Source organism: Neltuma alba, unplaced genomic scaffold, assembly GCF_004799145.2.
Source record: "Neltuma alba isolate B1F8T4 unplaced genomic scaffold, ASM479914v2 tig00011081_pilon, whole genome shotgun sequence".
Taxonomy (NCBI): domain Eukaryota; kingdom Viridiplantae; phylum Streptophyta; class Magnoliopsida; order Fabales; family Fabaceae; genus Neltuma; species Neltuma alba.
Genome location: NW_021635822.1, coordinates 162294 through 185745, shown reverse-complemented (window position 1 = coordinate 185745; position 23452 = coordinate 162294). Strand labels below are relative to the sequence as shown.

Below are 23452 nucleotides of genomic sequence, written 5' to 3'. Positions count from 1 at the left end.
TCAAGTCTAGGTAGCACCATAGGTACAAGAAATTAAACCAACTAAAGAGTAATTGTAATTTTAATGACAAAAACATCATTTTAAGCATAATTTCCATGCAACACTCTAAGACTCAGAGTATTCATAAAATATGCAATAAAACCCAATAATCATGCTAAAAACCCTTAAATATGATATAAAATAATATATAAAATAGAACTCAATCACCATGACTCTAAGAGATGTTTATTTAATTTATTTCGGTGTTATGAGATTCAAGCACTAGCTCTAGTTTCTTATTTTCTGTTGATTTCGTTGTTTTTAGGTCTTAACCTAAAACTCTGAATTGTTAGGTTATTTTCATTCGGAGTTTGATATTTGATTTATTTCATTTGGAAACTCTAAGTGAATTTGTGAAATATCACTTTATTGAATTGATGGTTAGGGAGAGCCCTCCTTTTTTTTTTTTTTGGAACAAGGAGAGCCCTTTTTGGAGAACAACATGGTTGCAGTTGATGTTTAATGGTTATTGATCTATCTTCGAATTTTATTATGAACGGGCCACTAGTAATTTGAGCTAGTCATATGGGTTGGATACACGCCAGCCTAATAAAAAAAACAGGTTTAGGTTGGTAAAAGGCTGCCTCCTTTTAGAGTAGGACTATTTAGTCCACACCCACTTCGCTCGAGCCCATGGCATTTTTTCTACATTCAAATCAATTTAAAAGCTCCACAAAACCAATAAGAATTGCGTCTAATAGAAATAACTAGTTCTTCACAATATGACGAATCAATATTTAAATTCTTGTTGGAAAAAGCACCCACATTTAGTGCCTGACGGTACCTTCAATAGGAAGATATCTATGCTTTAGTAAAAAAATTAAAAATAAAAAATAAAAGCTCCACAAGAATACCACCTTGTGGTGAGTTAACTTGCAACTTGCAGGTGAACCGTATTATTAGTTCTATTTGTTATTTGTTCGAGTCTTTTTACTTATTATTATGTATTAGCTGAATGTTGTGAGATTTCAAGAGCTTTTATTGGCCATTTTATGTTGAATTAAGTATATTATGGAAGTATTAAGACGTTATTCAAAAAATGTATAGAAGGGAGAGAAAGACTAACAAATGTCACTGGAAAAAAAAAAAAGACAAGGTAAGATGGTAAAAGAGAATCGATTTGTGGGCCAAAGGCTATTGCTTATTGGTGGTTCTAATGGGAATGAAATATTTTCATATGAATAAAGCAGCATTGTGTGGAGCAGATTTGATTCAACAGATACTTAATGGCAATCCTTGAATGCCATTCTCTTTTCCAACAACGGCTTCAAGACAACCACATTGATCTGATGCTACCTTATCATTTTTCCACTGACAGAATCTGACATTTTTAATTATATCTTCCCTTTTTATTATTACAATTACTTATATTTAATTAATAATTATTTGCACCCCACCTAACCACACCACGAATTAATAGCTTGTTGTCACCTTCAAAAATCTCTTGTTGACTAGGTAAAATTGATAATTTTTTTTTGACCAGAGATAGAATTGATAATTTAACTAATTCTTTTCTATATAATTTTATTATCTCATTAATTAATGTATAATTTTTTACTCCCTTCTATATTTTAAATATTAAGACGTCATATTTAAAGGCATGCATAAGAAAAATCCGCTTGCATATTGAAGTTCAAATGAATGGAGTACCAAGTTTTATCATGCCTTAAAGAAAAGAAGGAACTGAGGATTTGGAAATATGTGGTCCAGAGAATGGTGATCTAAGCATGCAGCTCCAAAAATTGACATGGAATTAACTGTTATTGTCGTTGGGTGGACATTGAATTTAATTCTCTCTCAGATATTTATAGAATTTAATTGTGGTTTTTCAACACCATCCGTCTTTCAAAATTGAAGGGGAAGAAGAAAAAGTTTAAGAAGATGATTTCTTTCCTTTTATCCATTTAAGAAGGTTCAAATCATGTAGAGGAGAGTAGCATGTGATGTTAATACAAGTGGGTGTGTGACATTTATAAATGAAATGAAGATAGAGAAACCGTTTGAAAATTTTAAAAATTGTTGGGTAAAGATGTGTGTAAAATGTATATTAATTCGTAGATTAGCATTGGTTTATTAATGGATTAATTAATATCTTATATGCTTGGTCTGAAACAAAAGAATATACTCTGTTTGATAGTATTGAAGGCAAAAAAAAATGACCTTGATTTTTTCCCCCAAAAAACAAGACCTTGATTGCATACTCCTTCTAATCATGAATATAACAATTAGGAGAGAATTCGATAAATAAGTTAGTGGAGATATTTAGTTTAATCCTAATTATAAGATCTCAATTTATTTTTTAAAATTTATAATTTTTTTCCTAAACTCTGCCACTAATTACATATATTAAGAGGTTCTCTATGACACAAGTAATATAAAATGCGAATAATTAAAAAATACTTTAGCAAAGCAAATGCACATTTAAAAAACACATTTAACTAATTTTTTAATCTTTGTAAATTAGCTATTTGATTCTTATTTAGGATAAAAGAAATTATCATATTTTTAATCAAATCAAATACTACCTCTCGTCCTAATTATAAGACCTCGTTTATAGTAAACGAGGTCTTATAATTAAGGGAAAATTTCAATCTAAGACCGCTGTAGTAAATTTATTTTAGTCAACTTCCAAAACAATTTGAACTTCATTGTAGGACCTGGGGGGAAAGTGAAATTAATTGGACAAAGAAAAAGATGTAAATATCCCTGTTAACTTTATTGCTGAGATTGAACAGAAAAGGACCGAAAATCAAAATAAACTTTCATCCTACTCTTCCCTCTCTCACACTGAAATCTCTCTCGCATGCTCTTTCCTTTCGCATCTCAAAACTCACTATCCGTCTACTAGTTGTGGCACTCTGAAAAGTTGCAGAAATCGTCCAAAGGAGATTCATTGTCGTTTGTTGTACCAGTTCTTTCACCCTCAAAACTCGTATATGGATATGTTATTAGGCTTGAATGGATCTGTTATTTTTCGAACATGAAAAGTCTCTGTTCTATGAGATACTTGATTGTTGCTTGTTATAGTAATACTAGGTATTTTGTTTGGCATTATTTGTAAGTCTGAGAATCCCGTTGCTTGAATGGGTGCTGTGAAAGCAATTCCGCAGAAAAATAGCAATTTGATGTTGCTAAAATATGTATTTGTATTATAAATTTACAAATTCGAGTTGTTTAGAAAAATGACAATTCATGTTGTGAAAACTTGTATATCTGTTGCTAATTCGCAAATTTCTGTTGTAAATATATATTGTGTTTAAAATTGATACTTGAATAATGTGTAGCTATAGATAACAAAAGACTAGCAGTGGTGGAAAACAATTAATTTACATCTCCTATGTGGGAGGTGAATTTGTGAAGAATTTGCAACCAGCATTGACTACTTGTCATCCTGGAAGGTTTAGAACAAGGAGGATTGAATCATAATTCTAGCAGAAGAAAGTACATCATTACTCAAGATGTGGTGAAACTGATCATATTAGAAAGACTTATCCCTGAACCCTATGTGATTTTATTGCTGAAAATAGTCTTTTCTGGTTTAATATAGAGCTGCTTTTGCACATGAATAAATCTCGAGATGTATCTTTGGATTGGTTGGGAAAGTAGCTATGACAACCCATTTAATATTTTTGGTTATGGATTGGAATCTATATTGTATAGTGATGTGATAGTTGAAAAATGTCATGATGGTACTAGATAATAAGCTATCCCCACCACTGTACTGAAATTGGTTGTCAACAATATAAATGTATGAAAAACTTTGTCCACTTATGAATGGATGTATTTCTATTGTTAATACATGTATCTCTATTGCAAATTGCCTAATTCCAGTTATGAATGAAACATCCAAACTTGTGTATAAACTTTTTATTTTAAATACCCCCTTGTGAATGGAAGAGATGTAATTGCTGGTAACACATGTATTCTTGTTACAAATTTCCTTATTCTGGTTGTCAATGAATGCTCGCTCCTAGACGTATGTTTAACTTGCCAATTCAACTAGCTCACTTGCAAATGGACGTGTTATTATTGTTAATAGATGTATTTTTGTTGGAAATTCTCTATTTCCAATTATGAATGAACACTTACTCCTAAACTCGTGATCAATTTGTCAATTTAATTAGTTCACTTGCAAATAGCCATGTTCTTGTCATTAATATATATATATTCTTGTTGCAAATTCTCTAATTTCAATTACAAATAAATCCTCCCAAACTTGTGAATAGTTCAACTTCTTCAATTCAACCAGCTCGCTTGCAAATAGACACGTTGTTGTTAATATACATATACGTGTTGTGAATTTCCTAATTCCAGTTGCAAATAGGCCTTCCTAGAGTTGTGAATCATGTTCAACTTCTTCAATTCAACTACCACTTGTGAATGGACATATTGCTATTGTTAATGTATCTATGCATGTTGCAAATTTTAAAATTTCAGTTCAAATAAGTCCTCCCAGACTTGTGAATCAACATGTTCGACTTTTTTTAATCAGATTAGTTTATTTGCAAATAGATGAGTTCTTGTTGTTAATGTGCATATCCATGTTGGAAATTTCCTAATTTTACTTGTAAATAATCTCTCCAAACTTGTTATATTATCATGTTTAACTTTTTAGTTATATTAGCTCATTTGCAAATGGACAAGTTTCTCTAACAAATCAACTTATCCTTGTTGCATATTTTCTAATTCTAGTTGTGAATAATACATCACATACTTGTCAATTGGTAGGACAAGACTAAAAATTACAATTAATTAACTTGCAACATACTCATAATATATATTTCCTAAAAAGAAAATTGTTCAAATTCTCTATTCACAACTTTTAACATAGTTCCAAATAACTTAGTGATGTGATACAACAAGCTAACTCCTCAACTTCCAATGATCCATTGCAAATCCCAACTGGACCAATCACAAGAGCAAGAGCTAAAATAATTAAGGAAGCTTTGAGCGGGCTAGTGCAAGACACCTTGACAAAGCAAATGACATTTGTTGGAACATCAAATCTGGATGAAAATGCTGAGGACGTCGCTAATGTCATTTAGGCTGAAAAAGAAAGCTGCTAATCATATTTTGGGCTTGGAGACTTCAATCTAAGGAGCTTGGATCAAGTATAATACATGAGAAGACTCATTTGGGCCTAATTAATCATATTTTGGGCATGGTATGCTGATTATATTTCATTAAATGCATTTGAGCGAAAATTCATAATTAGTTGGCAGATTTGAATTTTGAGTTTCCAAGTTACCTAAATCAAGTCCTTATGATTTTATTTAAGTTAGTATTTTATATTTTGATTTTCAAGATTGTATTTAATGCTTTTTAGGTTAGATTTCTGAATGTATCCTCTATAAGATATTGTAACCCTCATTTTGGGGGCAGATTTGAAATTTGAATGAAAAACTTGCATTTTGCAATTTCTGACTTGAGAGGGGTTCTCTCTAGGGTTCTTTATTGAATTAACAGACTTATCAAGGCTTGATCAACCTTGTGGCTTCTTTCAACACGTAGGGTCCTTGTTCTCCCGTGTTCAAGGATTCAAGTGGATCACCCGACCTTTGTTTACGTTCTTGGGGTGCGTATATTTAGATCGATTGTGGGTTCATGGGATTTTTCCCTTGTGGGTTCTCATCACTTAAATTAGATGTCAAGTAGAAAATTTAACAATTTGCCATGTCATCACTTTCTTTTCGGTTGTGTCTTTATCTGTTGAAGTAGTTTTGCAAAAACAACTCACTTGATATTCCAGAACTTGGTTCGGGTGTTTCTTCACTTGTCATGCTCTACGCTCCTGCACCATCCTTGCCTATGATAGGCAAAATTCTAGAACATCATGTTGTAAAGTCACTAATTGTTATTGTTAATATCCTAACTGTACATGTTTACAATAGAAATTTGCGAATTGGCAACAAATGTACAAGTTTTCACAACACGAATTGCCATTTTCCTAAACAACTTGACCTTGGAAATTTATAAAACAAATATATATTTTAGTAACATCAAATTACTATTTTTTTGCAAATTTGCTTTCACAGCACCCGTTCAAGCAACGGGATTCTCAAACTTACAAATATGCCAGAAAAATACCCACTATTACTATAACAAGCAACAATCAAGTATCTCATAAAACAAAGACTTTTCATGTTCGAAAAATAACAGATCCATTCAAGCCTAATAACAGATCCATATACGAGTTTTGAGGGTGAAAGAACTGGTACAACAAACAACAATGAATCTCCTTTGGACGATTTCTGCAACTTTTTAGAGTGCCACAACCAGTAGACGGATGGTGAGTTTTGAGATGCGAAAGGAAAGAGCATGCGAGAGAGATTTTAGTGTGAGAGGGAAGAGCAGGATGAAAGTTTATTCTGATTTTTGGTCCTTTTTTGTTCAGTTTCAACAGCAAAGTTAACAAGGATATTTGCGTCATTTTCTTTGTCCAATTAATTTCACTTTTCCCCTAGGTCCTGTAATGAAGTTTCAAATTATTTTGGGGGTTGACTGAAATAAATTTGTTACAGTGGTCCTAGATTGAAATTTTCCCTATAATTAAAACCGAAGGTAGTATTTAATTTATATGTTATGGGATGGCCTACGTGTAAAAGAATACATTGAGATTGTTTGCGGTAATGAGTTCTATTACTATATCCAATGCTTAATATGAAAGCTAGTTAAAGATTTAATTTGGTCTTAAATATGAGGTACTAATTTACTTTGTCTTTAATATTTATTTATCTTACCCCTCCCAAATAATCTCTATAAAGTGATAGCTCCAGTACTAGAAAAAAGACATTTAATGTCGCAAAATAACAGCAGTTAAAAAGAAAAATGCTGTGAAAAAAATACAGTGATATTTTTATAAATAAGTGGCCTGATGATTGATTTTTCACGGCGGTTATTAAGAAACCCACTATGAAAAGTTTTAAAATAAGCCACGATAGGGTTTAATTTTATTCATTTTCACAGTTTCATATCAATGTGCTATGGTCCCCCTCTGTCCCACCACCAACGAACTTCTATTACCGGCCATTTCCCAACCTTTCCTACTGTTTAAACTCCTCCATTTAGCTTGTGGTGTCTTATCGCCGTCCACCGTCATTTGAACACCCAACTTCGCGCCTTTGTATCGTCTCTACTGAGTGAGTATCCTCTTCTTTCAATCTTTTCAATTTTTCTTGGTTTCTTGGATGTTTTGACCATAGAAATCTGTTGTATTTCAAATGGGTTTGTTAGTTTTACATTGTGGTTGGCTTGTATTGTTGATTTTGTGTTTTTTATGTGCTTGAGTTGTTGATTGGTGGCATTTAGTGTAAGAAAACCTCAATTCCTTTCTATATACAGTATTAGAAACATGTTTAAATGTTTGAAGTTGATTAGTTTTGAAGTTTTTGATTTTTTAAATAATTTTTTGATATTTATTTCGAATTTTTGGTAACTTTTTTAATAAATTTGATAATTTAGTAATAAATAATATGTTCAGTGTTTTGTGAATTTTTTTTTCATTATGAACTTTGATTGATGATAAAGTATTGTTTAAAATTTCATTGCAAATGGATATCATTTGTGTTTCCATTTTAGATTCAAAAGTTTTAGCTTTAAGAATCTTTATTCATTGAATTGGTTTGAAATTGAATTCTTATTTTTGTTTTATTTTTTATATTTCTTCAAATTTATCCTGTCTTTAATGTGTTTTAATTTATTTTTATAAAAAGCTAAATTTTATATACAAATCTATTTTTATTTTTTTATAACTTTAAATTAGAAACAAGTGTTTGAAATGAAATTATATTAAATTAATTTAATATTTTTATAAAACTTTCTGCAGGTTGAAATATGTTATGAAGAATAGTTTTAGTTTTGATTAAAATAATTTTTGTTTAACTATTTTACAAAACTTATATATGTTTGTTTGATTTTATATTTTTATCAACATTTTCGCTCATTCACTATATATACCAATTTTTAAGAAATTACTTAATCTAATTTTTAAAATAAATTATATATTTCATTTTTTTATTATAATATATTTAATATATTTATCGTCTTTTTAAATAATTACAATTTTTAAGACTCTTTATAATAAATATAACTTTTTTCTTGGTCCTTTATTCTAATTTTTCCTTTGTTATATATTTAAGGGGAAATTCTGTTGAATTTTTTATTTTTAAAAAAGAGCCATTCCTTTTTACAATAGTAAAAGAAATGGATTGTACTATTGTTCTTATGTCAAATGCTTAAACAATAGTAGGCGAAGTATTTCTGAGATAAAAGAGCATCTTATCTATGATGGGATAAATTTGAGATATACAAATTGGATATGGCATGGAGAAATTAGAAAGACCACGCTGTTTGGAAAGGAGAAGGTTGTAAATGAAGACTTTGGTGATAGAATTTCAAATATGTTTCGTGACATAAGGTCTGAATCCTCTACACAGTTCTCTCCCACTTTTGAAACTTTGTATAGTGATGTAGAGACGTCTTTATACCTAGGGTGTAAAGATAATTACACAAGGTTGACAAACCGTATTGAAATAGATGAACTTGAAGGCAAAAAATGGTTAGACTGATGCTAGTTTCACGAAATTGCTTGAACTGCTGAGCGATATTCTTCTAAAAGAGAATTCACTTTCACAAAGAATATATGAGGCAAAGAAAATTTTGTGTCGATGGGATTGTAATATGAGAAGATACATACGTGCCCCAATGACTGTATATTATTTAAAAATGAGTATGAAGGGTTGAATAAGTATCCTAAATGTGGGACTTCAAGGTACAAAGTTAAGAAAGATTATGGTGATTATAATGAGATGATCAAAGGTTTTCTTTTGAAGGTTCTTTGGTATCTTCCAATAATACCACGATTTAAGCATTTATTTGCTAATGCCACAGAAGTAAAGAACTTGAGATGACATTTCAATGAGAAAATACGTGATGGAAAGCTTGGTCACCTAGCAGATTCTTCTCAATGAAAAACAATAGATCAAAAATTTTCTCAATTCGATAGTGAGCTAAGAAACCTTTGGTTAGGGCTTTGTACTGATAGAATTAATCCATATGGTAATCTTAGTAATACACACAGTGCTTGGCCGGTGCTCCTCATAATTTACAACTTGTCTCCTTGATTATGTATGAAAAGTAAGTATATCATGCTATCTTTGATGATCTCGAGGCCAAAACAGCCAGGAAACGATATTGATGTGTATTTGACACCTTTGATTGAAGATCTGAAGAAATTATGGGAGGAAGGTGTTGATGTGTTTGATGCATATAAACAAGAAACCTTCAATTTACATGCCATGATCTTCAATATGATAAATGACTTTCCTGCATATAGAAATTTGTTAGGATACAATGTTAAGGGGCATAAAGCATGTTCGATATGCGAAGAAGGTACCCACTACATGTAGCTTAAACATGACAGGAAGACGGTCTACATTGATCACAGAAGGTTTCTTAGTCGATACCACCCTTACTGTAGGTTGAAGAAGGTATCTAACGGCTCACAAGAATATCACATGGCTCCAATAACATTAACTGGAGAAGAAGTTTATCAACGGGTAAAGGGAATTAATATGGTCTTCGGTAAAAAGAAGAAGAAAACTGCTGGTGAGAGGAATATATAGGAAAAAAGAGATCTATCTTTTTTTATCTTCCATATTGGCAAAGTCTTGATGTGAGGCATAGTCTAGAAGTGATGCATGTGGAGAAGAATGTGTGTGAGAGCCTTATTAGTATACTTTTACATATAAGTAGAAAGACTAAGGATGGAATTAATACAAGATGAGACTTGGTAGAAATTGGAATAAGAAAACTCCTCCACCCACAAGAAAGAGATGGTAAGAGGGCTTATTTACATCCAACTACACACACATTATCAAAAGAAGAGAAAAAAAAAGTTTTTGTGGTTTTGTCAATAGCATTAAGGTGCCACAAGATTATTCTTCTAATTTGAGCAAATTTTTTTCAATGCAAGATTTGAAGATAATGAGAATGAAGTCTCATGATTGTCACGTATTGATGCAACAATTATTTCCACTTGCTATTTGAGGTATTATGAAAACTGATGTGAGAAGTACTATTACAAGACTTTGTATGTTTTATAGTGCCATTTGCAGCAAAGTCATTGATCCTACTGAGTTAGATAAATTAAAAAATGAAGGTTATATGATCCTCTCCCAATTGGAAATGCACTTTCCTCCATCATTTTTTGACATTATGGTCTACTTGATAGCTCATCTTGTGCAAGAGATAAGACCTTACGGCGTGTTTAAGGTGGATGTACCTGTTTGAGAGATACATAAAAATCCTAAAAGGGTACTCTAAGAATCCTTATCAGCCTGAGGCATCAATTGTTGAGAAATATGTAGCTGAGGAGGTAGTTGAGTTTTATAACGCATATCTTGATAGGGTAAAGGCAGTTGGACTTCCTCAATCTCAACATGATCAGGGGAGAAGTAAGGGAACACAAGGTGTTATAGTGAGATCTATGTCAAGAGAAGTTGCAATGCAGGCACATCTATACATTTTAAATAACACAGATGAAGTTTTGCCTTACTTGAATGCTCACAAGAATATACTGAACAACTTAAATCCAAGAAAGAACGATATGCAATTAGCTAATGAACATAATAAGTCATTTACAGAGTGGTTCAAGTAAGAACTGTTAAAAGATGGCAATCCTTCTGAGACAATACAGAGGCTAGTTGTAGGGCCTTGTTTTGAGATTTCGTGTTGGACGGGATATGACATAAATGGTTAATCATTTTATACAAAAATCCAAGATGATAAGAGTACCATGCAGAACAATGGGGTGATGGTAGTAGCCGAAGCTATACATTTTGCCAGTTCTAGAGATAGAAACCCAACGTCGGCGGTAATGTCCTATGATGGAATAATAGAAGAGATATGGGAGGTTAGTTATACCAAGTTTAAAGCTCCTGTCTTTAAATGTAAGTGGGCTAATAGTAATGATGTGCAAGTAGATGAAGAATTTGAATTTATTTCGGTTGATCTTGAGAGGTTTGGATATGGAGATGAGACATTTATTTTAGCAAGTCAAGCGAAACAAGTGTTTTATATTCCTGATCTAGCAAAGAAGAAATTGTCTATCGTGCTTCAAGATAAGAGGCAAGAAGTTAGTGGAGATGATAGTGACTCAGAGTTTAATCTTGATGACAACCTGCCTTTCATAGCTACTTGACCTAAAACAGTTGAATTAGATTTGGTAGATGATGACTATGCTGTTAGAGATGATCATTGTGAAGGAATTTGGGAGGATAATCGTTGTAAGGTCTAAATAAATTATTTGATATTTCTTATTAAATTCATTTCATATTTATTATTATTATTTATAATATGATTTTTTTGTTAAATATACTTAATGTTTTATATTAACTTGATATTTCTTACTCTTACATTTATTAACTGGTTGTTCTTTGAACAGGAAATGGACGGATCCAATCAATGGGGTTTTGGCGACAACAGCTCCTTTACTGGCCAGAGAAAGGGTAGAGGGCCAACATGTATGAGGTATTTGGCTTTACATGATGAGACGACACAGCCCATGAGAATTACAGTGGAGTTTGATGATTATTTGAAACCTGTAGAAAAGACTGGGGCTTAATTTACTAGTTATGTGGGTTATGTCACACGCAATAAGATTGGGATTAACATTCTTAGTTGGAAGAAGGTGAACAAAGATTTGAAGCAAAACATTTGAGGGGATATTTTGGTACATTACAAATTCTTTTCTCTATTTGTTTCAATTATAATTGCTTATTTATTTATAACGCTATGCTATTGTATTGCAGCTGATATTTGATATTCCCGCCATTGAGCAAACGAGAGACCGTCTGTTTAAGCAACTTGATGAACAGTGGAGGGATTTTAAATCCACGCTTACAAAACACTATATTCGTGGAAACAGAAAGGGTGAGCATCCTAAGGAACAATATCAGTTTATCAATGACGAAGCATGGGAGAGTTTTGTAAAGCAACGTGAAGACCCTGTATTTCAAGTTTGGTTTTTTCAAACTTGGTTTTTAATCAGTTCATATTTTATTTAACTAAACTAATTTTGTTGAGTTTGTTTCATTGTCATAGGCATTGAGTCAGAAGAACAAGTAAATATCTAAGCATAATGTGTATCCACATACCATGTCTCGTGTAGGGTATGGTGGGTTAGAAAGAAGTATGATGGAGGAGCAGATGAATAATGCACATATGGCTATTACTTCAGATCCTACCAGCTACATTCCACCCATTGAACGTCCTTCTCATTAAGAAAAATGGAAGGCGTCGAGGATTAAAAAGGGTCAACACATTACTCCAGAGTATATTGTTGTTGCTGAGAGGATTGTAAGTAATATTTATACATTATGCTTCATTAATTGCTTGTTTCAATTATCTTAAATTGAATTTGTTGCTTTAATGTTATAGGATATACTTGAAGAGCAATTATCCCAAGGTACATTCTTCCCTCAAGGATGGATGGATATCTTAGCCACTGCCATTAGAAAGGTTGACTATCTCGACAGAGTCAGAGGGGCCTTTAAAAGGATTGGTATTAAATAATTTTTTGGCTCTGGTTCACGAAGAAGCACTGGATCATCTTTCGCTAACATGGTATCTAAAGGGGAGCTCGACCAGCGATTATATAAAGAAACAGAGAGAGTTTGAGCTGAATTCAATGAACAATAAAAGGTGGAGATGCAAAAGATACATGAAGAGTTTGATGCCAAGTTTCAACAGGTTATGATGATGATGGGCACGGCCGAATTCTAGATGCCCCGAGTGTCTGAACCTTCCCAGGTAATAATTGTAATATCGGTTATCTCCAACCTGTTACTAACCTTTTTAAACACCAAATATTTAATAATACTAACCATGATAGAAAAGAATCTTAGCATAATAAAAAGGCTACCATGGTTATAAAAAGAAATTTGATTCGCCAAAAATGTTAATCATGATAGAAAAGACTTGACCTAATTATTCAAAATGTCTATCATGATTATAAGAGTTTTACTAAACAAATTGCATAAAAACCGTAATTAATAATATTTCACAATAATTGGGCCTTGGGCTTTGCAAAGTCCAACACGTCACAATTCATCTCTAAGCCCATAACATGATATTTTTTAAATAAAATTTGTCCAAACCAACAGTAATCAACTACTTTCAAAAGTCATTATGGGTTCACAACTTACAGACCTAAGCAACTCGACAACAAAAGCAACTAAGACTATAAGTCTCAAATAAATCAGAGTATGCAAAAAGAGTTATATGTGGCAATATACAATACTCATCACATGACAAAAAGGAGGCTATACAAGATAAACTTGATAGTTAAGCCTTCGCTGCCTTCCCTGACGGACCAGTCCTAGAGTTATTATCTGAAAATGTTAAACCACGGGGTGAGACAAAAGCCTCAGTAACCAACAATCCTACTCATTAGGCATACAAGTAAGTGCTTGAGAGGTGCCAAGTGGAACAGTTACTAAAATCATAACATTCACAATTGTCATATGGTTATATATATATAGACATATCAAAATACAATATCTCACTCTCAATTCCACCTTATTTCCTCACACCTTATTTCCTCTGACCGAACCCATGGGCTAGTACTGTCCCATGTGACTGGTAGTTCAACATAATAAGCTCACTGATTAAGTGATGTGAATAGGCCAAAATCCACAGAGCACAAGATCGGACCATGGGTTCCCCCTCTAGTCCACTAGCGAGATGTCATACGCCCTGCAACACATGATGGGGCCAAAGGATCAACCAGTGTACATCTGGCGTCCTCCCACCTTATTACCTCTATAATATGCACAAAAATTCACCCCCTTATTCTCCCTATAACATGTCTCCCACCAATCAACGTTCACCGTCCCCTCTCGTATTTATACTCATGAGAATAGTCATTTACCAATAACATAATAACTTTCATATTTACCAAAATCGAGATTTCGAAATTTCAATAATCAACATCAGTCCTCACACCATTTCTCAATAAATTCTTGTTCCACATAACAAATTTATAAATTCATAATTTCATACTATTTTTCAATAACATAAAGTATCTCAAGGCAATTTCAACAATGATGCCTTTCATTGCTCAAATAATAATTCAATGGCATTTCAATAATTTCATATAATTCAAAATCACTCACAAACATCATACAAGCATACATAACAAGTGAAAAGTGGTTACCTTTCACCAAGGCTATAAAAAGAATTACTACAAGTCAACCCCGTGCTCAAACCAACAATCCAATAATTAATCTACACCATTAATATAATCACAAATTAATATAAGCTAATTAATGAATTAAACTTCTCTATATTATTTAAATTTTTAATCTAATTAAATTTTTATTCTAAATTCCCGCAACTCTCATAACCCAAAAATTATTAAGTATTTTAGAAACAACTTAAAATTTCTAACAACCCAAATTATTTATTTACCACCTCCAAATTATTTACCTTGATAAAAAGAATTTTTCACAATTTCCAAATATAAAATTACTATGTTCTAAATTCTGAAAATCTCATTTTCAGTTTAAACTCAAAATCAAACTCTAAAAAATTCAATAATACTTCAAATATTTATAAATAAATAATCTAATCAAAACTTTAATGGTATAACTACCATAAATATATTTCCATAAACTTTTTAGCTACAATAATTATTTTAAAACCTCCAGTCACCCAATAAATACAATTAAACCGATTAAAATTTCAATAATATAGCAAACAATCCAAATAAATTATTTAACTTAAATTTAATCGGTAAAAATATGGTATATCCCATAAATAACATATTTTCAACTAAATAAATTAATTTAAATATTAAAACTAACAAATAGACAAATCTAAACCGATTAAAATTAACAACTCATTTACTTTTAAATTTCTATAGTAATCTTTTGTCAAACTCAATACTTATATCATATATAAGTCTCAAAATTTTCTCCAATCACTACAGTAATGATGTAAATAGGAAGCTTAAAATATACAGGAAATATTCATAAAGAAAGTCTGATAAAAAGAAGTAATTTTATGTACCTAAAATATCTTCAAAGCTTATTTCCTTCTCTACCGGTCTGCTCCCCCCACTCTATCTTTCTCTCGTTCCTCACCCACTCTATCTCTCTTTCCTCCTTGCGTCTAACGTGAGAAATGAATTTGGGAGAGGGGGTATTTAACACCCCTAAACATTTATTGAGGGGGTTGAATTCTACCACAACCCCCTCCAAATTTCGGAACGCATTTCCCTGCTCAGCGGGAGATGAGCACTGATAGCTCATCTCCCATGCACACCGTTTCATTAAACAAAAAAAATAACCTGTACACTCCAAAACAAAGTCGCTTCTGCTACACTCTTAGGCGAACATTATTTCAGCGTAACACTGGTAACTTAGGAACCTCCCAAATAATACTGCGTTGCTACCTTAGGAATTTTACTCTTGGTGTATTCTTTGCTTCTATTCTTTAATCTCGTTAAACATTATTTCAGTTGATAAAGGCTCACAACTATTGGTGCATAATTTTTTGCATCGATGTGGTGCCAAACTAGACTTCATGTCAACTTTGCCATAGTTAATTGCAAGAATTAGTTGTTTTAGAAAATGAAGCATGCTGATTTAGTATAAAAACTAAAAAAAAATTTCCTTGTGCGATGCACGGACTAGAATATTTAATGAACTTTTAAATTCTAATAAATTGTATTATTTAAGGTAGCTCAAAATTCACTTCTTTTAGAAGAGTGATTTTTTTTATTCATTCAAATAAGATTTGAATTAAAAATTCAGAAATTAGGAGAAACATATAAAAATTTAAATTTATTCATTTATTTGTCCATTTAAGCCCCCAGTTGACATACTCCCTCTGGACCTAAATACAGATTCATTTTGTAGTGTAAATTACACTACAAAATGGGTCTTATATTTAGGATCGAAGGAGTATTATTTAATTATTATGCTTCTCATTTAATTGAATGTATTCAAATCCCAATTAAGATATTATTCAAATCTAAAATTAATTATTAACTTTTCTCTCCAATTGAAATCCCATTCAATAATGATACTCCTTATTTAATTCAATATATCCAAATCCTAATCAAAATATTATTTAAATCTCATTAATTGAAATCCCATCCTACAGAAGTTTGTCCTTTAAGCTTTGCAAAAAGCCAGAAAGCGCTCATTAAAGCAAAGTAGCCCAAACAAGCAAAGCAAACTATCTCCAAAATTTAGAACTTGTTATGATAAGCAATGCTAAGCCATAAAGTAGCGAGACGAACGCTATAACAGTCTCCAAAAGCCATAAAAAGTCCTGAGTGTGTTTTACTCTCCTGTATGAAAAAAAAAACATGTAACATGTCAAATCTGTAAAGAGGCTAAAATGTACAAAAAAAGCAAATTGTATATGATATTGTTGAACTGAATAAAATGTTATTTTTAAATTGGGTGCATATATTTTTATATTTATTACCTTGCATATAGTTTGGCATGAGATCTATGGCTTCAAGTGATGGAATTGCAATACTTTGTGCCTATATTTGCAAAGGGAAATGGCAGTGACATTAAAGTATAAAAGCTATATACAACACTTAGTGATAAACAGTTTATCAATTCATACCATCAATAAGCTTGTATATGACAATGGTTGTGACCTAGAGGGTGGAAAACCATGTTGTGTTGGAGAAACAGAGAATGAAAAAGTTGAGTCTTGTGTTTGTGAAAGTTGTGTTGAAGCTTCTAAATGTGAGATTGTTGAAGCTTGAGTTTGAATATCCTTCATTTGTGATGAAGCCTTTTGTTTTTTCTTGGATGACTTCTTAGATGATGAAGTCTCTGGAGGGTCCTACAACACATAACTATAAATATAAATATAGAGTAAATATTAGTTTTTTCCTTATATATGAATTAAATTTTAATACCTTTGGTGCAACTTTTCTTCTTTTTTGTCGATTCTTCTCTTCCCAACCTTGTGACGTTTCTTTCTAAATTTTCCATCTCTTTTCTTGAATCCCTTTGGCATATTTTCTGGCTCCATGACTGGTTCAAAAGTATCATTTTCATTATCTTGAGTAAACTCTTTTTTTAACTCAATAATACATTTATGAACACAAGCAAATCCCTCAGGAGTAATAGCAGCCTGTGTTACCAATCTTACCATACTAATCACCAGTTGTCTGTATCTTCGTGTTGTGTCAAGTCTAGGATCTACTTGTATCTTATTTCCTTTGATATCATGGACAATCCCATTCCTTGCTTCCTTGGTCCACCGCTTGAGAATATATTGTTCAGGCATAACTCTTATATCTTTGGACTCATATACTTTCAATGCATGGCAACATAATATGCCAGTGGCCTCAAATTTCTGACAACTACAACAAATTTCATGTGTTCAGGGTTAAACTCAATTCTCCATTCCCCCTCTTCATCTATCATATGGGCCGTGTATACAAACAATGATTCTTTCTCATCACGTTCAATTAATTTTACGGAGAACTGGAGGTCCCATTGTTCCTGGAACATGTCAAAAGCAGCAGGGGTATAAAATTGCACAAGTTGGCGCAAGATAGGTGCACTTTGATTGACCATCCTCGGTATCTTTTGTCAAGATTCATACTCAAGTTGTAACTCTTTAAATCGTTTCTTTTCTACAACTTTATCAAATCTCTTGAAGAATCGATTAATATCTAATTTTGGCTTTGTGCATCTCTTCACCTCAGCATTCACACTTTCACTAACCTGTGTGCTTCTCATACCTAGTGTGAAGGCATCTTTCATATAACACCTGGCCCATTTCTCCTTAATATTGTAAGTGGAGTTCAACCATCCATTTTCATGGACATTGTAAGAAGATAACAATTTACTCCAGGCTTCTTCAAATTTATCCACTTGGACATAATCAAACATACATTTTTTGAAGTCAGTCAAAAAGTGTGAACCTTCTTTCATCAAGTTCCCAAGGTGTTTAATGCCATTTTGTAATAAATGCCAAGTGCACAAACAATGTCTTGTATTAGGAAGTATTTCACTCAATGCTCTAGCCATAGCTTGATCCTGGTCAGTAAACACTGTTTGAGGCTTGTTTTGTGTGTGAGCATCTAAGAAAGTTTCCAACAGCCACTTAAAAGACTCAATGGTCTCATCATATAACAACGCTGCTCCAAAAATAACCACACTTCTATGATGGTTAAAACCAGAAAAAAGTGCAAGGGGCTGATGATCCCTGTTTGTACTATATGTCGTGTCTAGTGATACAACCTCACCAAAATGTGCATAATCTTTTAACATACGAGCATCTGCCCAAAACACATTGGTAACTTGTTGTTCCATATCCAATTGGTATTTGTGATAAAATGAAGGATTTTCAACAATTCGTTTTTGAAAATATTCAAGAAGACATCCCACCTCTCCAAACTTTATATGCTTTCGCCTTTTCTTCATCAAGTAGTTCCTTGCATCTATCATGGTATAACCAAGATTTTCTTGACCACCAGCATATGTACTCATTAAGTCAAAAGCTTCCTTAGGTTCAAGCCCAGATTCTTCTGCAAGATCTACTTCATGAGCCTGAACTTCTGATAAATTTCTCTGTGATGGTAACAAGTGCACTGTTTCTTGTGTATGAAGAGGGTGATTGTGTTCTTCATTAAACTTGGTGATTTTGAATTTTTCATCTATACGAGATACAACCATTCTTGCCTTGCAATTGGTTCTTATCTCAGGCCGATATCTAGAAGTGGTTGTCTCTCTTCTATCTTTTTTCCGAATACCCTCCTTACAACATACATATCTATATGTAATAATGGAACCATCTTTTTTACTCTTTGTTCCATTATACTTTCTAACTCCAAAACCAATTTTACTCCCATATTCATTCCAAAAGTTCCAAGCTTCATCTAAACTTTCAAACTCTCTCCCTATTTCGAGTTTAAATTCATCTTCCATGATATGGTTCCTATATACGATAAATATATCACAATTTAAAAAATATCATCAATAGGAATTTGGAATTTTATGAACTCCAAATATACAAAAAAATGATCATTTTTCAAATACCATTCTTCAAACAAAAATATAAACACAAGTTATAGCTTACTCACATAATAACATTAACAAGCTAAATCAGAAAACAAAACCATCTAAAGCCACTTTAAATTTCAATTATATATAATATATATAATAATAATAACCTGCATATGACCCCATTTTAATATATATGAAAATATATAAATAAGATTGTTAGAGAACGCAAAAAAGATGGAAGATAAGAAACCTTTGATGCCTTCTTCTCGCAAAGGTCTGAAATCTGATGCCTTCTTCAATCTGAAATTTTTTCTGTACCGAAATTCAACTTTTTTCCCACCGAAATTCAGTTTTTTTCCAATTTTCAATGGCACCAAGTGTGGTAATTCGCTTTCTCTTGTGGCGGCTGGAACAACAAATATTTTCCCTAGGAGCACAGCAGAAGCGATTTTGTTTTGGAGTGTACAGGTTATTTTTTTTTATTTAATGAAACGGTGCACATGGGAGATGAGCTATCAGTGCTCATCTCCCGCTGAGCAGGGAAACGCGTTCCCCAAATTTCTACCTCCAGTGTCAACTTTCCACCGAAATTCGATGGAAAGTTGACTTATATTTTTTCAAAACTTATAATAAAATATATTATTTTATAATAATATAATATATATTATTTGTTTAATTTACTTATTATTTATTTATTTTAATTAATTAATTTTTTTAAAAAATTTTTTAAAATCCTAACATAAAATTTTAGGATATTACAATAATCACACATCTTTTCAAATTTTCTAAAGGTTCATTTGATCCATTTAAACCTATTTAATGCGCCTTAACTAATTTCATATTATGTTTCAGGATTCACCTGTGATAAAAGGTGAAAAGGGCAGTAATAATCAAACGCAGCAACTAACAATATCTGACCTTGACCCTAGCCCTGACCCTGTTGAAGACGATGGAATGCTGTGTACTCTTTATGTGGACTTTGAAGATTCAGTTGTTCATGTTGCTAATGGTTGAGCATTCTTGGGGACAATGATCCACAACATGAAAGTTTTGAAAGATCAAGTGAGGGTGACGATGGATAGGATTATTCGTGGTCATGGTGGTACACTAGTGCCCAACCCTACTGATGAGGTTTGACTATTGGCTTAGGCTAAAGGACATTTCATTTTATGGCCAAAGAGACTTGTTGCAAAGCCATTGACAAAGAAGGTGACAGCAAAGAAGGCTACAAAGAGCGCATTATCAGATCTTGTATTCCTGCCTCTTCCTGGTAATCTTGCGCTTACGAATTCCAATTTGGAGGTTCTTCATTCCGTAATGGCAAACATGGATAAACTCGTTACTTTTAAGATGTTGCTGGGGATTGTGGGTTCAGAGTAACATATGACTTCACCATTGACAAGAAGGACCTCGTTCAGTTCCTCAATTTTGAGGAGTTGGATATAGTCTTCATGTAGCTAGCTATTTTGTAAGTTACAATATCATTTTCTTAATTCATGTTATACTTATGCATGTCCTAATGTTTCTTATTTGAACAACAGGTACTTTACTCAAATCTGTCAGTAAGGAGGACTTAAAGGAACATATGCCTTTATGTGTTCTCAAAAGGTGCAGAAAATAGTCAATACTGTGAAAGTGAGGTCAATCTACATGATGACCATAATGACTCAGACAAGAAAGCAAATATATTTTGCACCTTACGTGGAAGGGTAAGTATATTATTGTATTTGAAATACACAAGTTGTATGTATATGATTATAATTAACATGTTTTGTATTTTGTAGTTATCATTGGACCCTAATTGTTTGTGTCCCTTTTGATAACAAAATCTACTGGTTTGATTCCCTCTGTGGAAGTCCATCTGAAGAAACCAAAGATGTTATCGACACGTTAGTTTAGGTTTATATATTTATTACGTGTAAAGTTTAGAAAAACATGCTCTAATATCTTTTTTTTTTTAATTACTGATAGGGTTTTTCATGGTTTCAATGTTGTGGCGAAGAAGCAAAATAGACAACCACCAACGTGGATTCTCCTAAAAGTATGTTGTTTTGAGCTAAATATATACTTTTAAATCTTTTTCAATAATTAAATTCAATGTTCATAATCAACATCTAATATTCAATTTTATATTTTATTTATTAGTACTGCTGTCAACAAGGGAGTGTTGAATGTAGATATTATGTCATCCACTACACGAATGACATCATTGAGACAGGAGTGACTAAGAAATTAGACGAGGTAAAGATAAGTTACATTGCATGTAATTCTTCAATTCTTTTCGCATTTTTGATTAAGTTGAATATGTCATTTTTTATTTACAAGTATTTCAAAATGCTGCGCCATATCACATAGATGAAATCAACTTGATGAGGGACACTTTGTCAACAATATTGCTATAGAATTTCAAAAATTTGAAATAGTTAAGTCATTCCTCAAAAAATTCATTTTTAGATTTTTTCGCTTAATTTTCCCTTTATACATGTTCCTTAGTTCTATTGTGCAGATAGAATTCATTTAGTTTGTTACTATTCTTGGAATTATGCCTTTACTTGTTGTTAGGAGAAGTAGCAAGCTACTTCTAAGGTATCATCTTGTAATTATAGGATTGGTTTATGCATGTCCTGCCTAGACAGATTCCCTTATAAGCCTTGTGCCTATGTTAAAAGAAATTTCAATACTTGCTACGTTGTATGTATATATATTAACTAGCTAGTTGATTATTTGTTCATATGGTTATCTTGAAATAGTTTTGTGTATTCTGCACTGCCTGGATTTATTTGGAATTGTAAACTGTAGGGAGGTAAAAAAAATTCACGCAATATTATTTAAAAAAAGTAACTTTTTAATGGTGGTTATTTAAATAATCGCCGTTAAAACAATTTACCACAGCGGTTCTGTTAAAAACTGTCGTGGAAAATTGAATTTCCATGGCGGTTTTATTAATAATCACAGTGGAAATTTGATTTTTCATAGCAGTTTTTAACAGAACCGCCGGCGGTTTTCAACCGCTGTGTTTTATTTACCTTTCAACGTTGACTGTATCCACTGTGCCTCTAAAACCGTCGTGAAAAACCCTTAATAACCAACGTTAAAAGCTTTTTTTTCTGGCAGTGTTCTAATGCTTATGATTAATAAGAATATTTTAAAGAAGGTAACATTTATTTATTACAAATATGTAACTTAACTAATCTTCTTTATGTCTTCAAAATAGTTATCTAGCTTTTATATTAAGCATTACAAGTAGTATTATTTTCTTATAACTAACATCGATCTTTTTGCATCTATCTCTTTGAAAGGTCAGCCTTTTCAAATATTGTGGTTGGGTTGAAATGTGTGGTCCCAAAGAAGCCATGACAGAGAAAAAATATGGTGAGATTAAGCTCTATAATAAAATTAATTAATACCAAATATACAAGGAGTCTATTCATCATGCAAGCACTATATTATTATAAGTTGTTTCATTAATCAAACTAAATCCAGCCTCGTGTATGGCATATAGGCCCCATGCATAGGTGGACGTATATAAGTTATATTGTTAAGTAAGTGTGGGTCTCCCGCACAAACACATTGTGAAATTTATTGAGAACTGAGCCGCATAATTTATGGTTCCCACATCAATAATACGGTTTGTTAAAATTTTTATATCATAAGTGAATTTTGTCAGTGTCACTTCCTCATTCTTTTTTTTTACAATAATCACTGTGCACAATTTAATAAACAATTCAAATTGTCACAAAACTCCCTCATTCGATGTCTATGTCTAGTAAAATTTATTTTAAAACATGTTTATATTTGTTTGTAAAAATGATGAAATTAATTTTGGCCCCCATAATTTGTATGTAGATAGAACTGTCCCTATTCAGTTGGAAAGAACAGTAACATGAAGTATTTACATCCTGATCCCAGTGGTCAATAACAGCGTTTACCAATAGCTTGGCTTTCGCTCCACACCACTTCTAATACAATGATATGCTTATGATTATCTTATTTCTTGGTAGCGCTGGGGCCGTAGCTGGGGGAAAGGGTCGGCGTTTTGTTCTGTGTTTGGTCTCTAAATTTTAGTTTGGGTTGGATTTGTGGCCCGGTTTTTAGATCTTTTATTAGTTTTGGTTTTTATATTACTCCTGATTGTTAAGGACCTACTTGGAATAATTTATGAGTACTTTTCAATTGTAATTTATAGAATACGAGACAAGTATATAAAAAGAATTTTGTCTCGACCTACATAAAACATGCTTATGAGGGATTTTTACCACTATCCCAAACAGGACCTAAATTGTTTATGTTGTTTCCTCTGGATTGGGTGGTCAATAAGATCCTTATAGTTTTGGACCAGTCCGTTTTCCAGTGCCACTGTATGTGTA

The 23452-nt window shown here is 32.3% G+C and overlaps 1 protein-coding gene across 1 annotated transcript; it reads right to left on the bottom strand.

The window, feature by feature from the left end:
* Positions 1–17666: 17666 nt before the first annotated feature.
* LOC114761096 (protein FAR1-RELATED SEQUENCE 5-like) lies at positions 17667–19007 on the bottom strand. The gene has a single exon (XM_028950416.1). The coding sequence runs from the start codon at positions 19005–19007 to the stop codon at positions 17667–17669; it is 1341 nt and encodes a 446-aa protein (XP_028806249.1).
* Positions 19008–23452: the final 4445 nt, after the last annotated feature.

Bases quoted from the DNA above. Each gene is read 5' to 3' on its own strand.
- LOC114761096 (XM_028950416.1), bottom strand. From the start codon at position 19,007: ATGGAAGATGAATTTAAACTCGAAATAGGGAGAGAGTTTGAAAGTTTA.